General features: G+C 42.2%; 1 protein-coding gene across 1 annotated transcript in view; it reads right to left on the bottom strand.

Annotated features, from left to right (window-relative positions):
* SYT16 (synaptotagmin XVI) overlaps positions 1–20404 on the bottom strand; it is a 37030-nt gene that overhangs the window by 10704 nt on the left and 5922 nt on the right. Inside the window, exons 2-4 of the mRNA XM_009079787.1 lie at positions 7203–7459; positions 2844–3287; positions 1607–1796 (exon numbers count right to left, since the gene is read on the bottom strand). Coding sequence (XP_009078035.1) covers positions 1607–1796; positions 2844–3287; positions 7203–7459 — 891 coding nt within the window. The remainder of the gene's footprint in view (positions 1–1606; positions 1797–2843; positions 3288–7202; positions 7460–20404) is intronic.

Here is a 20404-nt window from a genome sequence, read left to right on the forward strand (position 1 = left end):
TGGAAGAACTGTTCTAAAACAGTGTCAGGACTATTAGTTTGGATGGCTGACAGAAGACTTTGGCCAGCTTATCAAACTGATTAATCTAGGTTTATCCAAAGCCCTATAAACACAGAAATGGAAAATTCAGGCATGAATTAAAATGAAAGGTCCCTCAAGGAAAGCCTCCTTTTCCCATATCCTACTCCTCATCAACAAACACAAAATATTTCTCAGGTTTAAAGATGCTGCCAACCGAGCTACTGCACTCCTGAGCACCCACTGCTGAAAAGCTGGATGGGACATTTAATCAAGGTAGATAAACTTTCCCATGCAGAAAGCTAACGTGTGCACACGTGGCTAATCTGCCAAACCCCATGCCACCAGAGGCCCAGAACAGAAACATCTCCCCAGCACTCAGACACAATGAGTTACAGAGCTGCTCACGGAGACCTGTGTTGCCACAGCTAATATAAGATGTGTTAGGTCTACTCAGACTGGGGTCAGGTGTTTTACAGTTACACAGACTTGCCCTTAATTCTCGAGGGACTGATACAGATTATTTCTCTAATATACTCAAGTATAGTTTAGTAGAAACTTGAGTTTTCACATCCATATACTGAAATATACATAAATATTTCGCTAGATCTGGGCCAAAGAGCACAGCATCTTGCAAAAGCAATCTCAACATTTTGCAGCTAGAGACATTATGTCAAATCCAGTGAAGGCACTGAACTGTCAAAGGTTATTACCTTCGACAAGTCGGCAAACATCACAAAAAGCAAACACACCAACAAACAAAAAACTCACATTATTTCACATTGCCATCAGCTGCTGGTTCCAGACAGGAGGCAAAGAACCACATGAGATGAATTCAGTGCTGCCATTCCGTCCCTGCATAAGCCACCCCAGCAGCAATGCAGGTAACACCAGGCACTATGGCTCGTGACTCCATCTATATCATGGACATTAGCAGCACTGTCCTTCTCAAGGACTAGCTACAGCTCAGGCACTAACTAAACCTACTGTAAGGCAATTTTTCATTTTTTCCTTTAGGATTGGAGGAGGGGAACTCAACTGTTACAACCCTGTTGTGACAACATTCAAATCTTCTTTCTGCTAAAGATTTTCTTGTGTGGCAGCAGAGAATTCACAGCAGGAAGATACCCAAAGGGTCCAAAGCACCAGGTCACCCAGCACTCAGCAGCACAGCAAGGGGACTAAACAAAGTATAGCCCCGGGGAACACTTAATGGCACTAGGCAGTGTCTTTGTGGGTCACATGGCAACATATAAACACTTGGAAAGTGCATCTTTCTTTTTATGGATCTGCTGAGAATTACTCTGTGCTTTGGGTAAAACAGCATTTTTGCCATAATCAGATGTTGTAGAGGTATATATGCAATAAAACAGACGTTCAGGTATTACTGTCCCATCTTCATATGATTGCCTCCAATTACCCTGTAACATTTACCAGCACACGTATCTGAAATAATGCTTTTAATTTTCAGTCAGGTATTCTGCAAGGAAACCCAGCTCAGAAACAGCATAATTGAATATATTGAGGAAGAAAATAAAAAGAAAATTTTGACTCGATGGTGTTATTTAATAGCAGTGCAAGTACTTACCAGGTGGCCTATTAATTGCAAGGTTTCGGAAATGACTGCCTTTGATCATCTCCACTGACAGCCGCCCTGTAGTGGCATTGTATGACAAGCCCACGAGCAGCTCTGGCACCCCTCCATGCGACAGGGACTGTGTTGAAGAAGCGCTATCACTGTGAGAGATTGCTGACAGACTAAGCTGAGAATCTGCACTCTGCGGGGAAAGAGCACTGAGAGAATCATCAGGACATTCACCACCACCACCCTCCCTCAATTTGTATCTTGTAGCCTTGTTTAGTAAGATGTCTTTTATGAAATTACGCTGGGACACCAGAAGAAATCAGACCATCAGTTTTACAAAAACACATTTCTGAGCTTTCTCTTTAAAGATGAGGAGCTCTGCATAATGTGTTATCACAAGTGTAAACCAAAGCCTCTGGGACAAGCAAACATTCTACTACATCAAATGCACAATAACTTTCCTTGATAATTATTTCGGATGGAATACAGCTTGCAGTGTGGAGTGTTTTGGTCATGTACTGTTTCATTTTCTTGCTTTCTTTCCTTGCTACCACAATGCTCTCTCTATCCCCTCCTTCACCTGGAGTATGATGTTTTATTCATTTCATGTGCACAGCCTCTCACTGAGCTTTTTGTAGACAATGAATCATGACAGAGCTCATCTACACAAATTGATTGGCATAGCCAGAGCTGGATACAACTGTGATGTGCATGGAAGATTAGGAAGCAGCACAGCCAGTTCCTCCTCACATGACCCACCTCTCCAATCTGTCATGAGAAGGAACATTACTAAGCATATCTGGCAATATGGAAACTGCATAATGTGGAGATCCACAAGCTAATAACTAGAGGTAGCTCTTGCACTGGCAGTAGTGCAGGACCACAAACACAATGGTACACAAGAACCACTGTCCTGATTGAAATGGAGACATAATTAGCCTTGGTGGTTCCTGAACCAACCTACTATTTCTGAATGGCACAGCGTGTGACAACTCGTGTAGGTGTAGTACATCCACATGATTCTGTGCAAGCTTGCTAGCTGAGATGTTGTTAATAAAGCACAGCTCTGTGCAGGGAAGACATGCCCTGTGCATCCCCTTACCTGATAACTTTAAGTGACAGCAGGACAGATCCACTAGTTGCATCCTAACAGCCCTGAATGAAAGACACCACATACTGCTGGACCCCATTCACTGGGTGAATAATTTTAAAGACTCCATATATCTTTCATCAAACTTACACTCAGGTTACTCCTTGGCTCCAAGACCAGTGTCACCTTCATCTCCTCTTCCTGGGTGATGTTGTTCAGGTAGAACAGCTGCTCTCCCATCATCTTCTCTCCAATCATCTTGTGTACTGCATAGAGGCGGAAGCGAATAGCATGGGTGCTTAACTCCTCTGGTTCCAGCTTACTGAAGGTGATTCTGTCCTTAAAGATGGGGATGGGTCCTCTCTGAACACTCGTTTTACCCCTCTGTTTCTTGCCTGGCATCAGAACTATGTGCACTTGCCAGGTGTTCACACCGCTGCGGTCTTTGTCTGGGATATCCCTGGCCTCCAAGATAGTGACTACCAGCTTTTGACTTGAGGAGTTGTAGTGGAAGATGACATCTAGATCACCACATTTGCAGATGGGCTCATGAGAACCATGATGAGCTGGCACACTGTTCACTTCATTATGTTCCTGCAAAGAGAAGGAAGAAGTGAAACCTCCACTGGAGTTCAACTGCCTCTGTGACCCCAAACCCATTTGAAAAAAAAATTGCTCTCCTCACTTGTGCTTGCAAGTATAGGCAGATGCTGTGCAAAGTACAGATCCCATTGTTTCTTGAAAGGCTAAGTTAATTGTCTGATTTTGTGTAATATTCCCCATACACTCTAGTAATGCTGAAACATTTCCAAAGCAAAGTTTCATCAATATTTAAATGTCTTGCAGGAGACAGTTACTTTGACAAACACTCTACATAGGGAAAAACCGAATAAAGGGGTTTTTACGTTTCATTCATGTCAATTTTGAGGCACTAACAAGATGTTTTGGTTTCATTTGCTTACCAATTTAACCTTTACTTTGAACGTACACTAGAAAATTTTTTTCAAAATGGACTTTTTTACATGATCAAAATCAAACAATTCAGACAATCCTGCTAACTTTTTGGATATTTTGTTCTGCTAGAAATTAAAAAAATTAAGCGCTGTGTTCAATTTGATGGGAGAGGAAATCACTGTGTCAGAATTTCTTGCAGAATGGAAATTCCATCTCTAGACTCAACTCTATAATTCAATACTTTTCTCGCAGCTAAAGCAATGATAATCTAGAAAAACAGTCTGATTAAATACATATTGATTCTTTGTATCCTTTTTAAATCTCCCAAGAGAAGCATCTGCTCCTTCTGTTCAGTTTGGATACTAATACATTCAGAATAAAAATTCAAAATAAACAATCACAATATGTGCAGACCAATTCACACACAATCTTTTACCTACTTTAAAAACAAAACCCATCTTGATAAAACAAGATAAAAACATGGATGCTCACCTTACCTTTTGCTGAGTGGGCGTGCGCATTTCTGTTCAAAAGTGCTTTTTTATCTTAGAGCTAGAATGTGCTTCATGTGATAAAGGGGTTGCTATAGTGATCAATGATTTGTATTTAAACATGAGTATACACTGTACTAGGAAAGATTTTCAGTTAATAGCCAGAGGGTGAATTAAGGCCTGTCACCAGCATCTGAGTCACCCTCCTCCTCAAACATTTATCTTCTTTCGCATTTCAAGTAACACTTTTTTTTTTTCCAACACAGGAATCTTATTGTTCAGAGAACAGATGATGGGCCACGGGACTTCTGATGTCAGTCCCTTCAGAAGTGTCTAGGGTGGTATGTGTCTCAAACAAGACCTTGGATAAATACCAAAATTTATATTTCCTTCCTGCCAATCTACTTTTTAAGCACTCAGATTCATTTGCCATGATGCACAAAGCTACAGCTTTTCTCATTTTTGGAGGTGTTTAAGACTTGTGCACATGAACACAAATGTCCATGTGTGCACATTACTGATGGAGACCTGTTGTTAGATGTCTTGCAGAAGTAATGTCAAAGGGTGAAAAAGCACTGCTTGGACAGGACACAAAATGACTTGGCCACTCAAACAGCCTTCTTTATGAACAGCAGGCTGCAAAACCCAAAACTGCAAGGTAGGCCAGGCTGCCTGGAGAGAGCGTGGTGTTATGCAAACGTTAAGTGCTGCTGTGTAGCTGTCAAGTTATTTCTGCCTGGTTGATGAAATAATATTTAAGAAGGAAACGTAATGAGATTGAGCTTGACTCATATTTCCCTCCACATTTTCATCCCACCCTGCTTTCATCTTTGCATTTGCTATTGAGGAGATGGAATCAAGGCACATTCAAGAACTGCTGCTAAGGTGTAGAGACAACTTGTGCTTGCAGCATAACTTTGCTTTCATCTCCATATCTGAGCTGGAGAACACAAACTCCAGTGTGTCATTGTAAACCCACAGGTACAAAAATCTAAGAGGCACTTTCCTGCCCCAGCAGGGCTTGAGTATCTCATTTGCTGGCAGTGTGTAGGGCAGACTGAAGGTTAGCTATCTGTTTTTTGTCCGAACAGTTAAAAGAGATTAGGATTTCAGGAAATGTCAGATTGTGCTACTAGAGCTGTGACCACATCCACTGCACAGAAAACTGGAGGCAGAGAGGGAAAGGGAAATGCCAAACTCCATGGCAGTAACCTTTCCATGGTCAACCAGGCTTTGGAGATCTCATGGACTGGCCCTTTCAGAGAGCACTGTGCTATCCAGGACTCAGCCCTGTACAGGCTTACTACACATAGTAATCTTCCTTCTGTGGCAGTCATTGACAGAATTCCCCTTGGTGTTCAGAGCTCTGCTGGGCTACAAGTGCTTTGTGAATGTATTGGTTATACAGACACTTAAATTGGAATCCAAGGAAAGTGTGGGGCTTAGATACTTCATCTTTATTTTCCTCTTCCCAGCACAGCTGATGAGAGGTCAAGCCAAGTCATACTGATTGACATTGTATGTCTAACCTGGTCATTCAGGACAGCCAATAACCACTTCACTAAGTAAAATAAGTCCATTTCTGCCAGAGAAACCTGAAAGAGCAGCTAATTATGGACAAGGCTTGAAATGGTACTTGTGGTTCCACTGCAGGGGCATAAAATTACCATTTCATCTCTAAAGAGAAGTCCTTTGAGTGGAACATAATAGCGCTTGGACATTTCTGGCATGTCAGAACATTTAGTTCCTGCAATAAAAATTCTTTCATTAATCCACACAATACCTTTGGATGGGAAGCTGCTTGTGGTAGATAAACTGGGTCTTGGGCATATCTGCCCCCTGATGCTATAACCATTCTTTGCATTTTTAAAATGTAGATAACCAGGAGCAAAATTAGAGATGTATTCCAAAGAAATAAAAGAGGACACCGGAGACAGTGTGGCGTATGGGAACCACAGCAATGTACATTAAATGTGGATAAGGAGAAATGAGCCTCAGCTGGGCAGGCAAACAGTGTCAGAGGCACACAGCAAAGAAGGGAAGGGCTGCTGCCACGCAGAGTTCCCATGTGTTGTGCAGTGTTTTGTGGGACTGGACTGTGCAGCAAACCAAAATGCTGTTCAAAACACCCCTTAGGGCTGGAGCATATGCACTGAGGAGCTGCCTTCCATCTCTTTAACTGGCTGCAGACAGTATGCTCTGAGGAAAGGAACATTTCCCTCAAAGTCTTGCTGCTCAGAGTGTGATGGAGGCATTAATTTCCACAGCTGAAGAACAGCCACTTTTAACTCAGGCAGAAGATGTGACCTTTGTGCTGTTCTTTTAATATGTCTGATGCAGGCTGATATTTTTTCAGAAATTTAATCTTGTGGTAAAATAATGAAAGCCAACACATCATACAGAGAGATTAGGAGGGAAAAGGGGGATGCCTAGTCATCAGGTGTTTACAACGCCTTAAAATCTGTAATGTTTTCTTGAGGCTTCATAAGAAAGGTGCAGAACTATGGGAAAGCAGCCCCAGGTTCTCTCCTTCCCTAAAAGGTTGCCTGGTATCAGTTGGGACCAGAGTGATGGTCACTTGGCCAAGTCACAGGCCACCCTCACCAGCTGCTTCCAGCTTTCCAGGTACTTCCCATTGTCTAAGTCATAGAAACCACCTGGAAAAAGAGGCAGAGGTCTGACCCAGTGACCACATACCATGTCCTGAGGCACACACCCTGCTCGTACAGCCAGTGACAAAGCCTTGGACCAAAATAGAGTGCTCTTTGCTAAATGACAGTAAATGCTGTCAGGAAGCTAATGGCTCCAATTTCAGTTCAGAGACTGCAGTCAGAAATCAAGCAATAAAACAGTTTCTGTGAATTAACGTTAGTAGCAAAAGGTAAAATACCAGAAAAAGGGTAACAAAAAGAGGGGTGTATGTTCATGCATACATGCACACAGGAGTACCATTATCTTGTGTTGTACTGATCCGTTTTTCACTTCCTTTCTCCACTAATATTTTTTGGCCCCCGATATACTTCAAAAGCTTACACCATGTGTAATAAATGACAATTCACCATACCTCAGGGCTCCAAGCCGATGAGCTGTCAGTAGCATCATTTACTTCCAATCTTTGGTTGGCAAATGCTGTCTCCATTTCCAAATGTCTTTCCATGTCTGCCCGGCTAACACCATCCACAATGCTGGGCTCCATCCTGGGCCCTTTATGCTGCCTAGCATCCCTGTTCCTGGTTGTTGTTCTTGAATCAACAGATACATGGTCATCTTCATGATAGGATATGTTGTCTTGGTAACTCAGTTGGCTTAGTCCATCCAGATCTAACAATTTTCAGCAAGAAAATAATTTCAGAAGGATTAGAACAAATTCCTCCCCCTATATTTTCCAAAATGTGCCTTTCTCTCCTTTCTTTTCTTTTTTTTCCCTTTTTTTCCCCCCTCATCGCCAATTCCTGCAAGAGGCCATTTCTGAGTACTACAGCACTGAACTTATAAAATAACAAATCCTGTGTAAATCAGCATTTGATAGAGGGGATGTGTCTGTTTCTCACCCCATCCTGAACTGAGAAACCTGTGCATTTACCTGAAGAGGTTAACCACCAAATGCAATGATCAGTGGAATGTCTGGGATATTCAGTTGCCTCAGGACTGCTTTGTGACCCCAAAGCAATCACTTCTATGAAAACACAGGTCAGACAAATTACAGAAAAGCACAGCATAGGCCTGATGAACAGGTATCACAATTTTCTGAGGAGAAGGAGGAGGAAAAGACAGGAGGTAGCATTGTCCTCGAGGGGATAGTGCTGGTGAGGAAAGGAGTTTCATGGAGGTAACAGAGTGCCACCAGGAGAGCTCGTGTGTGCATGACCAGCCCCACAAGCCAACTAGGAATCTCCAAATCACACGTTCAGGCTAAACTGTCTCAAGGACAACTGAGAGGAGATGTGTTCCCTAATTACCTGCTTGCTTTTATTAGTTATAATTCATCTGATCCTACATACTTACTCCATGGGCTCAAGTAAGGTTCATTAATGACAAATAATCTTCTACGGCTCAGGCCACAGATTCCTGCTCTACACCACTGAAGTCTCTATTTTGAACACATGGCACTTTTTGCTACTCAAAGGCACCAGTGAGAGCTCTCTGCATGGAGCAGCACAGACAATCACATGTGCAGGGACACAGATGAAAATCACATCATGATTTGGCCTTGAATGTATCCTGATGCATATCTGTTACACACACACACACACACACACAATTCCCACAAGAAGAATGGGGATTTTACTCAGGAAACATTTCCTGGAGGTGTACAGTAGTCCTTGCCTCTCTCTTTGGCTGCTCTTTCAATTTAACAGCTCAGAAATTAAGAGAATAACTTTATCCCATTTCTTCAGCTGCGAATGATCTCATATTCTCCCAGTAAAATGCTTCAAACACAGGCACTTCAATAGAGAAGTCTGGGAGCATCTCACAGCTTTGTAATTATGGTCCTCTTCCTCATGGGAGATGGTCCTTCAGGAGCAAAGAGGAATCCAAATTCATATCTCTCAAATTCCAGGTAGGTGCTCTGCTCACTCCCTTCTGACTTGCAAACCCCATCTCTTCTCCTCCTCAGCCTCCCAGATGGCAGACCCAGTCCTGAAACCAAGAGCCCTCATTGTCTAGCCTCTGCCCTGAGCTGAAAGTCTTGAGTGAGGGTAGAAACTAATTTGACTTCTTTGCCATTACTTCCCTTCTTCTCTACAAAGTAAGGAAACAGAAGTAAACATAAGAGCGTAAGCAACAAATAAAACAACAGAAATTCCACACATTTACTGAGACTGAATGGATGCAGGCACTCCTTAAGGCATTTAATTAGCAAGCCAATGTCTAATACACATTTTAAACAGTGGGTCATCCATCAAAGCACACACCACACAGCAGGCTTTCAGAACAAAATGCTTCTGTAGTAAGAAATTATCCTCATACAATTGTCTTGTGGTTTTGACTCCTGCTGGGATAATATCTAGATCAATAATAGAGGAATTTTCAAAAACTACATTAAAGCCATAAAAGTCTATTCGTAACAGGAGAACTCCAGAAATATATTAATAGAGCAAGCCATCTCCCCAAGACTCAGGCACAAAATGAATGTGTTAGGAAAGCAAATGTAGTATTCAGGGAAAGGAAGGGAGAAGGTGATTCACCAAAACCATTCAGGGAAACAGTCTGGCTTTTTCTTTAAATTTAAAGTAGTTTGGTAAGAGATAATAACATATAAATACCAGTATTAAAGGATCATTGCAGGTAATAGCCCAACTATACAGACTAGAGCAACTACACCTCTCCAATTACATTCATTCGAACATTATATTCACAAAATAAATGGTGAAAACAAAAGTTCTTCCTGTAAAGGAAAAGGTCAGAGCAGTAAAATGCCTGTAATTTACCTGAGAGATCTTTAAGGAAGAAAATGTCAACTGTCTTATGAATACCTGACGTGAATAAACAGCACAGCATCAGGGATATAGGTTGAGACAGCATTATCTAACCATCTGAACTTTAATTAGCCAAGAGTCCCTGCAGAGCAATAGCAGCCAACTATAAAATTAAGGGTACTGTACACTAAAAAAGTGTAATTTCTCTTAAGAATCCTGTCCCCCAAACTCTCCCTGCCATGTCACATGTCCACGAGCTACAAAGGATACAAGGGGAATAGTGGGGAACAGAAATCACCAATAAATCAGAAAAGTTTGTATTCACAGTTGGCTGCGAAGAAACTGTGAATTTTGTCAGATGAAAGGATGAGCATCACTTCCTAATAGAACTCTAACAGGAACTGGGATATGGAAGCATCTCTCCAAAGATACAGGGAAGGTTTGGCACATCAAACACTGAGAAATCAGCATGGAAAATACTGTGAAGTCCCCTCTCATACTGGCAGGTAAATGCTCTGGTTAATCTACAGTATCTTTCTTTTTTTTCAATGACACAATCTCTCAGTTCTATGAAGCATTACAATGTGCCCAAGAGAGGTCTCATCACTTCCTCAAACACAGTACCAGAGCTGATGAAGCCTGGTAGATCTTGCTAAATTAACACCACATAGCTCACTGATCAGCAAGACACACAGATAAAGAGTTTATATGTGCCTGTTACCTGTGCTGACCGAGGCCATATTTGTTCCCTGGACTCCAGGGAATCATTGTGCTTTCACCAAAAAAACCCCAAACTACGCTTTTCTTTGTGATTTTCCAAAATGCAAGAAATGTGATCTCTTCTTTAGACTGTATATAAACTCATGGTGAAAGTTAAGAACCTGTTAAAATATGATCCAGGATTTCAGTATGGATCTAGGTACTCCTATACTTGAAATCCTCCTAGCTACAGGCAGTGATTTTCAAGCCCCTCTTCCTAAAACACAGTAACAGCAGCAGAGATAGGAGTTAGTGAGGCTGAGATACATTTGTTCTCATACAGCAGCAAACCTCTTGCCTGGCCCTTGCTACAGCCCCAGTTCCAAATCCACTCTGCGTTACCCCAGCACCATGGGCACCCTCACACCAAGCCAAACCTGGTGCAGTGAGACAGAGCAGTGCTCCTGCCCCTGGTTGTTTTGAGATTAGTCATCAAAAAGTGCTAAAAAGCTTCCTAGGAGAGCCTCAAAGGAGCAGAATCATTATCTAATTACAATAAATCTAAACAAAAATGGCTTGTAAATTTTAGGGGTTAAAGAGAAAAAGGATCTTAAATTTCAAGTGACATTATGCAATCAGGCCAAGATTGTTTAATTTACCACATGCTGGGTAATAGCCTGAGAAGACTCCATGTTTCCAGAACTAAAATAGGCTCTTTATTAACAGGGTGATTTGCAGAGAGGCTGTGGGCAGAGCTGGCATTCAAGCCGTTCAGCTCCCCAGAGCATCTCCAAACATTTCCTTCCTGCGGTGTGCACTCCTCTTTCCAGTATCTTTTCAGGTTACTACAAAGATTTTTAACAGGTGAAAAGTTAAAGCTAAATGAGTCCAAAGTGCAGACTGTCATGGCATTGATAACAGAAACAGAGGGTCAAGGAAAATCTCATGTAAGAACATGATGTGAGAAGACTTTGCCGTATGTCAAGGCTGAGTGGGAGAGAAGCTATTCAGGGCTCTCCAAGATGCTCAACTTCACTGTGTGCTGAAGTTTGTAAGAGATTTCTGATTCTGTAAGAAATGAAAATTATCAGCAATATGAGTAAAAGGTCGGTTAAGAGAACACAGGGAGAAGAGAAGTCTCAGGCAGAGTCTAAAGAAGGTATAAACATGCCATGATTGCATCCTGGACTCAGCACTTTCAAAAGATCTTTCATCCCTCCCACCCAGAGAGGCCCTGAGAATCTGCTCAGCTGGGACAGTGTTTGATACACCCTCGGGGCACAATGACAGCTTGATGCCCATAAATCTCTCTGTTCTGTGACCATGGCACCAACTAGGGGCCAAAATGGACTCACACACACATGAAGTTCTCAGTCCAGCAGCTGGGGGGTAGCAGGATGTTGAGATTCTCTAGCATTTACCCCAACCACTCAGATTTTCTCCCAGATAAAGTTCTCAAATCAGGAGCTGTAGGGGTGTGCAACTATCACTGTACACCCAGTAACAGCAGCTCTACATGCTCAGAAGCCTTTCTATGTTTGAGGTCCACTCAGCAAACCCAAGGATTGGTTTATAGGCATTTGTAACAGAGTCTAATCTCGAGTTTAGTGAGGATTGGGGCAGAGGACCGAATGTCTCAGTGATGCAGGCTTCAACACTTGGCTTCATCTAGTTTCTGAACACCTATTTAACCAGTATTAACATTACCTCTGAAAAGAAAAGTAAGAGCAGTTCTGCACCAGAAGAAGAGCTCAATAGAGAGACATATCTTCAAATGATTGCTCCATTTGGAGGGTGCATTAAAATCAAGCAATTATATTTCAAAATTAAAAAACATTCTATGGAACTAAAAACAAAGGGCACTTTCATGGCTCTTCCCTCAAATGAACCTCTCCAGATTTTAGAATGTGTTCAGGCCAATTTTCTAAATAACTACATTTTTTAATGCATTTCATCTCTGTTTGTATAAAAGAGTCATTACATTAGTCCATAGAAGATCATAAAAGTCTTCCCTCCTGTGCCATAAATTTTTAGTTTCTGTCATTGCCTGACATTTGGTGTATGTGCTGGCAAATGATACAGCATAATTCATTCACTGTTCACCTTGTGTTTGCAAAGTTGTTACAAAAGGAGACATTCAGCTTCTAAAGCTAAAAGGCTTGCTAAAGAGATGATTTATGTGGCACAGATCAAAAATAATTAGAACCAAGTCCTGCAGTCTTTACTCTGGCAAAATTTCCAATAAAAATCCATGAAAATCCCTGTGGATTAAGGAGACAGAATTCAATAACCATATACAATCAATGAAAAGACCTTCATAGACTTCAGTAAATCTTGGATCCAGACTCTTTCTTCCCTCCAAGGCTTTTAGCTGCAGGTAACCAATCAGGAAATCAGGTTTAGTAAGAGAGAAAGCAAGAATCAGGACTTGATCTCCACAAGGGAACCTGTCCGTGTTGAGGCCATAGATCTTAGACTCCAACTTCTTTAACATTATTTTATGCAAACAGAACCTTTGCGTTCAGATACTTCTGTACTGTACTCCTTGTAGCTGGAGGGCAAATGCTCCACACCTACTGGGGTTGTTTCTTCAGCTATTTCTAATTGAAAACTTAGTGAGTATGACACAGAGATCTCAAACTGCTTAATCACCTCATCGTTGTTGTCTGAAGATGCTCTCTGTTCTTCATCCTCCCTGTAACTGTTCACTGGGAGAAAAACACAACTTGGACTTTAGATAGTCTGCTGCCCTTGGCCAAGAAGCCAGATGACATGGCCTACTTCTGGTTCTGAGATGCACCTTCTGGGGAGAAAAAAGGGACCAACAGCTTAGAGAGGACTGGGGAATGAACCTGAGAATCACCTGCTTCTTCAAACCTCTGCAAAGCCTGTGAATGTCATATTGTATCAGCAATGTTTACATATTATCAGACCTTGCCCAACTCTGCATGTTAACCTTTCTTTTTAAAATCAAGATATTTAACAGAGCAAAACACAAAGATACAACACACAGAGAACCAGTTGTAAAATCATTGGTATGTGCAAAGACAAAGTAGTAAGCAAAGGACTTGAAAACCTTTCCATGCTTCCCTGCAGCTCCTGATAAGGTGGAGAGGGAACTTCTTGTATGCAGAAGCAGCAACTCAGATGTAACCTGCTCTGGGTAGTACCATGAACACATAAATACAGCACGTGGCTAACAGGCACTGCTGACTCCATCTGCCAGCAGCAGATGAACTCGGGAGACCAATGTAAATTATAACCTTTAAAAGTGAAGATACACATTTGAGCACGTCCCTGTGAGTGCCCTTCCCCTCCTGCTACCAGCACGTGCTATGCATAGGAGATGACTGTACCCTCATTAGTGCATGAATACCCACCAGATGGGGGAAGGAGGGTTCAATACATACTATATTTACTTGGCCTTGCTTTATCAGGATGGAAATGCAGAGGCATTTAGCTGATCTCCCTGCCAGCAGCATCAAGGGAGCAGAATAGCAGGACGTTTTGACCCGCCAACGTGCCCAGAGAAGGGAGCAGTGGGGACAGCAGGCAGGTGGGGTGTGTGTGCATGTTTGTGGACACATGTGTGAACAAGCCAGCTGTCAAGTGTGGTCAGGATGCTGCTTGCTCTTGAGCATGAAGTGTATGATATGGTTGCCAAGACTCACTTTGATAATTGCCATGGCAAACCTCAGCAGCTGAACAAACAGGCACTGCAGGCAAATGGGTAGAGTGCACTGCCTGGTTTGGGAGGGACAGCACCTTCTTCTACCTCAAACCTCACATCAACCACACAGCTGCAGGTGGGGAAACTGGGTCCTGCTTTTACACACTGTGTTAGGTCTATTAAACATCTGCAGTATAAACTTAATGACAACTGCTGTCACGGCTCCATAAATTTGGCTGCTGCTGCACAGAAGACAGCACTCAACTCCCTGGGCAGAGAGGACAGAGCAAGGAAGCTGGGACCATCAGAGCCAACTGCTCCCACCACCAGCCCAGCAGAAACCACCTCCTCTCATAGTGCCATGCTGGTAGATTTGATCCTCTGGGCTGGTGGGCCACAGTTGGACAATAAACCTGCTGTTCATTCTAGAAAATTATTCTCAAATGGAGGAAAAAGCTAAGTGTTCCAATTCTGAGAAAAACAAAACAAAGTTTTAGACATTAATTTGTAAATTGTCAGTGACCAGCCAGCATAAAATTTGATTATTTTTATGTAAGATGTCAAAAATAATCTTCTTTGAAATTTTCTTTAATCAAAATTATTTCAAGCTATAACAACCCTGTGGCCTAAATGTGCTATGATCTATTAAAATAATCAGAACACATAAAACTAAACTTTCCTTTTCAGCTGACTACCTGCATTTCACTACCTGCAGCTCATACAAGCTCTAGAAATTTTTTTTTAGATGCTCAGCAAAGGCTGTTGAGTTCCATTTATATATGTATATCTTTTGGGTGATTAAGATCAAATTATTATAGTTGAAACAAAACTCCAGTTTCAACTCAAACAGTTTGCCCAAAACCCTAAGTAAAATAGCATCTTTAGTAATTAAACCACATCTCTCACCATTTTTAAAAACAACTCTAACATTAAAATCCTGTGTCCATGGGCAGGAGGCTGTATACTTAAATAAGTGTGCATTAATGTAGTGTATAATTCTGAGTTTTAAAAGAAATTTTGCAAAGCTCACATGGACACAGCACTCCCGGACCACTCCTATTGGGCCACTGACCTGCATATAACTCCCAGCAAAACACAGCAGAGCCCTTTGCCTAAGACAGAAGGGGAAGGGATGGAGGAGAGAATCCTGGTTTGATATATTATTGGCTGCTTGACTTTGACTTCAACTTTACCAATCCCCAAAGCACGACTGCATCACTTGTTATGACAGTGGCTGCTATTTCTCACAAACATTTGGAAGCATACAGGCTAATTAAATGGTGGCACTGGGGAATCTGTAGCAAATACTTGATACGTCTGCTGCTGAATCGCTGCCTGAGCAGCAGACAGCTCCGTGTCAACTTAATATCTCTGTATTAATAAAACTAACTTTACTCAGGGGAGAGGAAAACGATCACCATTCAAAGATACAAGTGTCCTGATTAGCAAAGGGCAAGGAGGAAACATTTTCTATATCACCATGGAAACTTAAATAAAGGACCCATAATTACAATCTAAATTCTGGAAAGATAATGAATACATCTTGAGATCTGCAGATGTTGTGTAGCATATACATATTTCTAGCAACTTCAACTCAATTACTTCTATGCAGCATCTGTTTTACAAATCAGCTTCCCACTGCTCCTAAGGAGGCATGTGGGATTTATTTTTTTTTCCCCAGAGGAGACAGTGGGGGAGGAAGGAGGGTGACCTCTTTTTCTGGCAAGGTATTCCAAACTACCACTATTTATTCAGAAATTTCAAACACCCAATCAGTTACAAAGTTAGCTTACAGGCAGCCAAATACACTAAGCTAAAATGCATGAAATAAATAATTCAAGAATTCTCTGCAGTGTTACCAAGTATAAAGAATAACTCATCATTTGCTCCAAGCTTACCCAAGGAAAAAAAAACTACCAAATGAAATACATAGTGTAGGTGTGAACTGTAGATGTACTGCATGCATCTGTCTGCCTGCATGTAAAAAAAAACCCAACAAACAACAGTCATTTTGGCTGAGCAATGAAAACTTTGAAAATGCCAAATTTCTGTTTTGCTGTACTTTTAATGCAGCCCTTGTGTATCCACTTTCCTCTTAAAGATTTGGATTCTGCTCTTCAGAAGTCAGTGAGAGTTTCAATGGGAACATCACCAAGCCCTGAAGGAAGCAGAAGTACTATACAAAAAAATGTATTTGATCATATAACCAAGACAATATCAGTACATCTATGCATAATGCATAGACTCTGAGGATCCCAGGAGCACTCGTTGCCATGTTCTTTGCTATTACAGAAACAGTCACATAGGCCTGGCCTTAAAATTTTCATGATCAGGATGACAGAGAGAAACAGTGATCTGCAACAGCTCCTACCTCAGCAAAACCCAGAACTGCACACAGAAAGAAAAGGGCTTTTCTTTTGGAGAAATGGAGAGGTCTGGTGAAAACAAGGGATTTGTTAAAGCTTCTCAGAAAAAGAAGGAACATTTTGTACAGGGAACTTGCAGCAACCCATGTGGAGTTGCTCCTACCAATTCCAATGGAACTACCATTCTGTAGTTGTTTTCATTCTGGAGTCATCTTTTTGCTCATCCTCTCAGCCATTTGAACTGGGAGGTCAAACTGAAGACAAAAAGTAACACAACTACCTGATTTGCAGGCTTGACTAATGAGGAGAGCACCCAATCCAAATCATTCCCCTAGACCCCAGATGTATTTGAAACGAATGGAGCAGACCCAAGCATCTTCACATGCCATTATGGACAAAGAGACTGTGTACAATGATTGGACACCACTGAATTACACCCTCTGGTCATTTACTAATGAGGAGAAGGCAGCCTTCAGTTGGACTTTGTCCTTGCACCCACCCCTGTGTGTTTTTGCCCCTTTGTGCTAGGTATACCAACCAGAGAACCATTTGGTGTTACAGGTGAGGTCAACCCCTCTCTGCTGAATGTCAGCTGACAGTTTTGCAACACACCAGTCTCTGCCTCTTCATCTGTCCTCACCCCATGATCAAGCCAACTGGGAAGCTCTCCGAGGCAAGTGCATTTGGGTGTTCATATGCAATGCAGGCAGAGAGAATCACAAGTTGGCAGCCTTCATACCAGGGGATATTTCCAACACAAATAAGAAAAAATGAACAAAACAAAACAAAAAAGAAGTCAGAGAGCAATCAGAAAGAAGACATCATTTGGCTCTGACCATCAAGCATCTCTACAGCAGAACAATACAGCAGTCAGAGCAACACACTCCAATTCTGCACACTGCTGCGCAAAGAAATAGGGAACTGCCCACAGAAAACAGCATGAAAAACAACATATTTCCCTGTTGGTTTTTTTCCATACTCCCAAATTTGGATTTTAACCAACATATTTCCCTGTTCATATTTCCATACTCCCAAATTTGGATTTTAAAAATAGGAACATGGGACTCAACTTCAAACTGACTCTCACTTTGCTGCCTAAAGTTCTTCCATAGTTATAGGAAATGGCAGACAAGAGGCTGAACGACAATCATCCCTGATTTTCCCAATCACCTACTTTACATTTTACATGTGGAGTAAGTATGAGTCAGGCTTCATTTATGCTACTAGGTTCTATTAGCACAGGCCCAGGATTTGTGGAGAAGTGAAAGAAAAAAGAGATTACACACTGTAGGAGACTGCTAAGCCAGGAAAACCCCTGGTGTGGATGCAGTTAGAACCATGAGTCAGCCTACACCTCTTTGACAGCCCAGGTTAGGTTGTTTGCAGAAAACATGCAGCTGCAGAGGCAGAAAAGCATCTTCCATCAGCAGATGCTGTGTCTATGCTGGGGACACCGCAGGGCACAGGTGTATCTGTGTGTGATCTGGGGCATGGGGCTGTAAATGCTCATGGACTTGGAAACTAAACAAACTGCTGGATGCCAATGGCAGTGAAGCAGAAAACACTGTCATTTCCTTACAAAGAAAAAAAAAAAACCTTTCGCTTTATCAGTATTGTTTTTATGGCAGTTTTTGTGCCCCAATGTGTTGAATTTCTTAAGGTTCCCCATCCATTGCCTCTTCTACTTATTTGGCTTCTCTTGGCTAAGCAGTTATAATGCAAGAGAGGCACTTTCCACTACATTTAAGAAGTTTCTCTGAATTGGCACTAGCTCCTTCTACCTAGCAGAAAACAAACTGGCCAAGGAACTGCTCAGGAAACCCAGGTCATTGACTCCTGCTCCTCTTTAAAGTGGTTTCACTACTCCACACTCACAACCTGTGTATACACATGCCATGCACACAAGCTGACAACCATCAGCTTCACACCCACAAGCCTTTGTTTGCTTTGTTAACAGTGTGGAAATCAACTCCATCACAGAGATATTTGTTTGGATTTGCTACAGATAACAACTGGATCGAAACAAGACAGATTTTTGTTTTCCCACTGATTTTTCTAATTGAAACTTTGTTGCCAGAGGGTTGATTCACCATAGTCCCCCTTTAGTGCTGCTGTAACACCCATAGGACTCCTGGGAAAATCACTGACTTTGGGAGGAGCAGTGGGAGAGGATGTGATGCAACATGACTCACATGCCTTCAGGACCAAAGCTGACACCTAAAAGGGACAACCCTGTGCTACTCCCCTTCCCCTCTTCCCCTTGTTTCAGTTTCAGCAATCCTGTGGCCAACTCACCTGATTCAAAAGTAACAGGGAGGGAGGTCAGGCATGGCAAGTAGCACAACAGTGTGATCAGGGAAGGACATTGTAACTCAGTTTCAGTTTTACATCAGTTAGTGGCAACTGCAAAACTCAGGCCCAAGGGTTTTACAGGTTCATTATTTATGGCAGTAAGCCTAGACCCAAAATTGACCCTGAGACAGAGAGCTTCAACAAACTTCAGTTCTCTCATTAATCCAAATTCAGGGCTTTCTCTCCAGCACCACCACTCTCATACTGTTTGCTGGAAAATACTCCCACATAGATTATGCTGCTACTGTATAGACTACATAGGTTTGAATCTCTTTCAGCCTGAGGACAGAAATGCCTCCAAGCACCCAGTTTGAGGGAGCAAGTCCTCAGGCCCAGTGCAACAAGACCCTTCAGGGATGTTTCATCTCACATGAGTATGGAGCTCTCTAGACAGGGAAGCACTTGCCTGAACATAAGGGAAATTTTAGGTAGGGTGATGATGCCATGAGAACATCAGCTACTTTCATGGTCATTAGAAAGGATTTTCTACAGATTTTGCTATGGACTGATTTAAGATTCAACCTAAGTCTAAAAATAAGTACAGATGATGTCTCCCTAAGTCAATCTGCATGAGAGTCACACAAACAGCATCTGCAGAGGTACAGTCCAACCACACCTTCCTCATTACTTGGAAGAAACCCACAGCCCAACAGTGACATAGTCTATAAAACTGCCCAGTTTTACCTCCATGACTGTAATTTCTTTCATTGCAAACTTTCTCCTTGGTTACTAAACCTATTTCTGTGAGGCCACTCAAAATGAAGGTTGCTGCCACCAGGTCATTACAATAGCCAAAAATTAACTGGGCATAAGGAAGTCATATCCACACTCCTATCTGGCAAGATGTGAAGGTCAGCACCAGCTCACCTTCTATGGCAGAGTGATCCCATCTCATATAAGCTTACATGAGTGGTTTTGTGCTATTAAGCAATGCGAAGAGGCTAGGAGGGAACTGAGATGGATTATCCATGCTTACATCAAGCCCATGTGAGCCAAGCTAGCAACAACTGCAACTGAAAAAAACCCCAACAAAAACACAAAAGAAAGACAAAAAGTACTACTGTTTGTATCAGCACACAGAAATACTATGTTCCAGCTCTGCACAGAGTGCTGCTAGTATTGCCTGCACGTAACCTCCACCACAACACAATGAGCTCATTCACACCTGCCTCGGCTGTAGTAGGAGATGGAAGGTGAGGAGGCAGGGTTTCTAGGAGAGAGGCAGCACTTCCCAGATGCTGCCAAGATGCTGTTTATTGGTAAATGAAGTCTCTTGAGTCCTAAACAACCTTCCCAGGGGAAGATAGAGTCGCAACTGCCATATGGGGAGTGGGAAGAGGATGTCACTTAGCAAAAGTGGATCAGAAAATACATGCACAAACACACACGCTCACACACACGATTTGTTCTGTAACTGCACTGAATGGCAAAATCCATCTCATCCTCTCAAATACATCCTTCTCCATATAGCTTATGCAACCTTCTAGATGACAAGAGCTGATGACAAGTACTCCTGAACAGAGCATCCTTCCTCATGCCCCTAGGGAGATAGGCATGAGGAAGCTCTACCCACCAGACAAGGAACTTGGTGAAAACCCAAACTACTGATCTACTGTGGGCTGACAAAGATACTGTGTCTAAAATCACCGACTGAGGATGAACAGCAATGCTGACAGGCCCAAGGCAGAGCTGGTAATGGCACCATCTTTGAAAAATTGTGTTTTGAACCACTCTTTGGCTTCATTTCTCCAGCTGTAAA

The sequence above is a fragment of the Acanthisitta chloris genome, unplaced genomic scaffold, assembly GCF_000695815.1.
Source record: "Acanthisitta chloris isolate BGI_N310 unplaced genomic scaffold, ASM69581v1 scaffold12788, whole genome shotgun sequence".
Taxonomy (NCBI): domain Eukaryota; kingdom Metazoa; phylum Chordata; class Aves; order Passeriformes; family Acanthisittidae; genus Acanthisitta; species Acanthisitta chloris.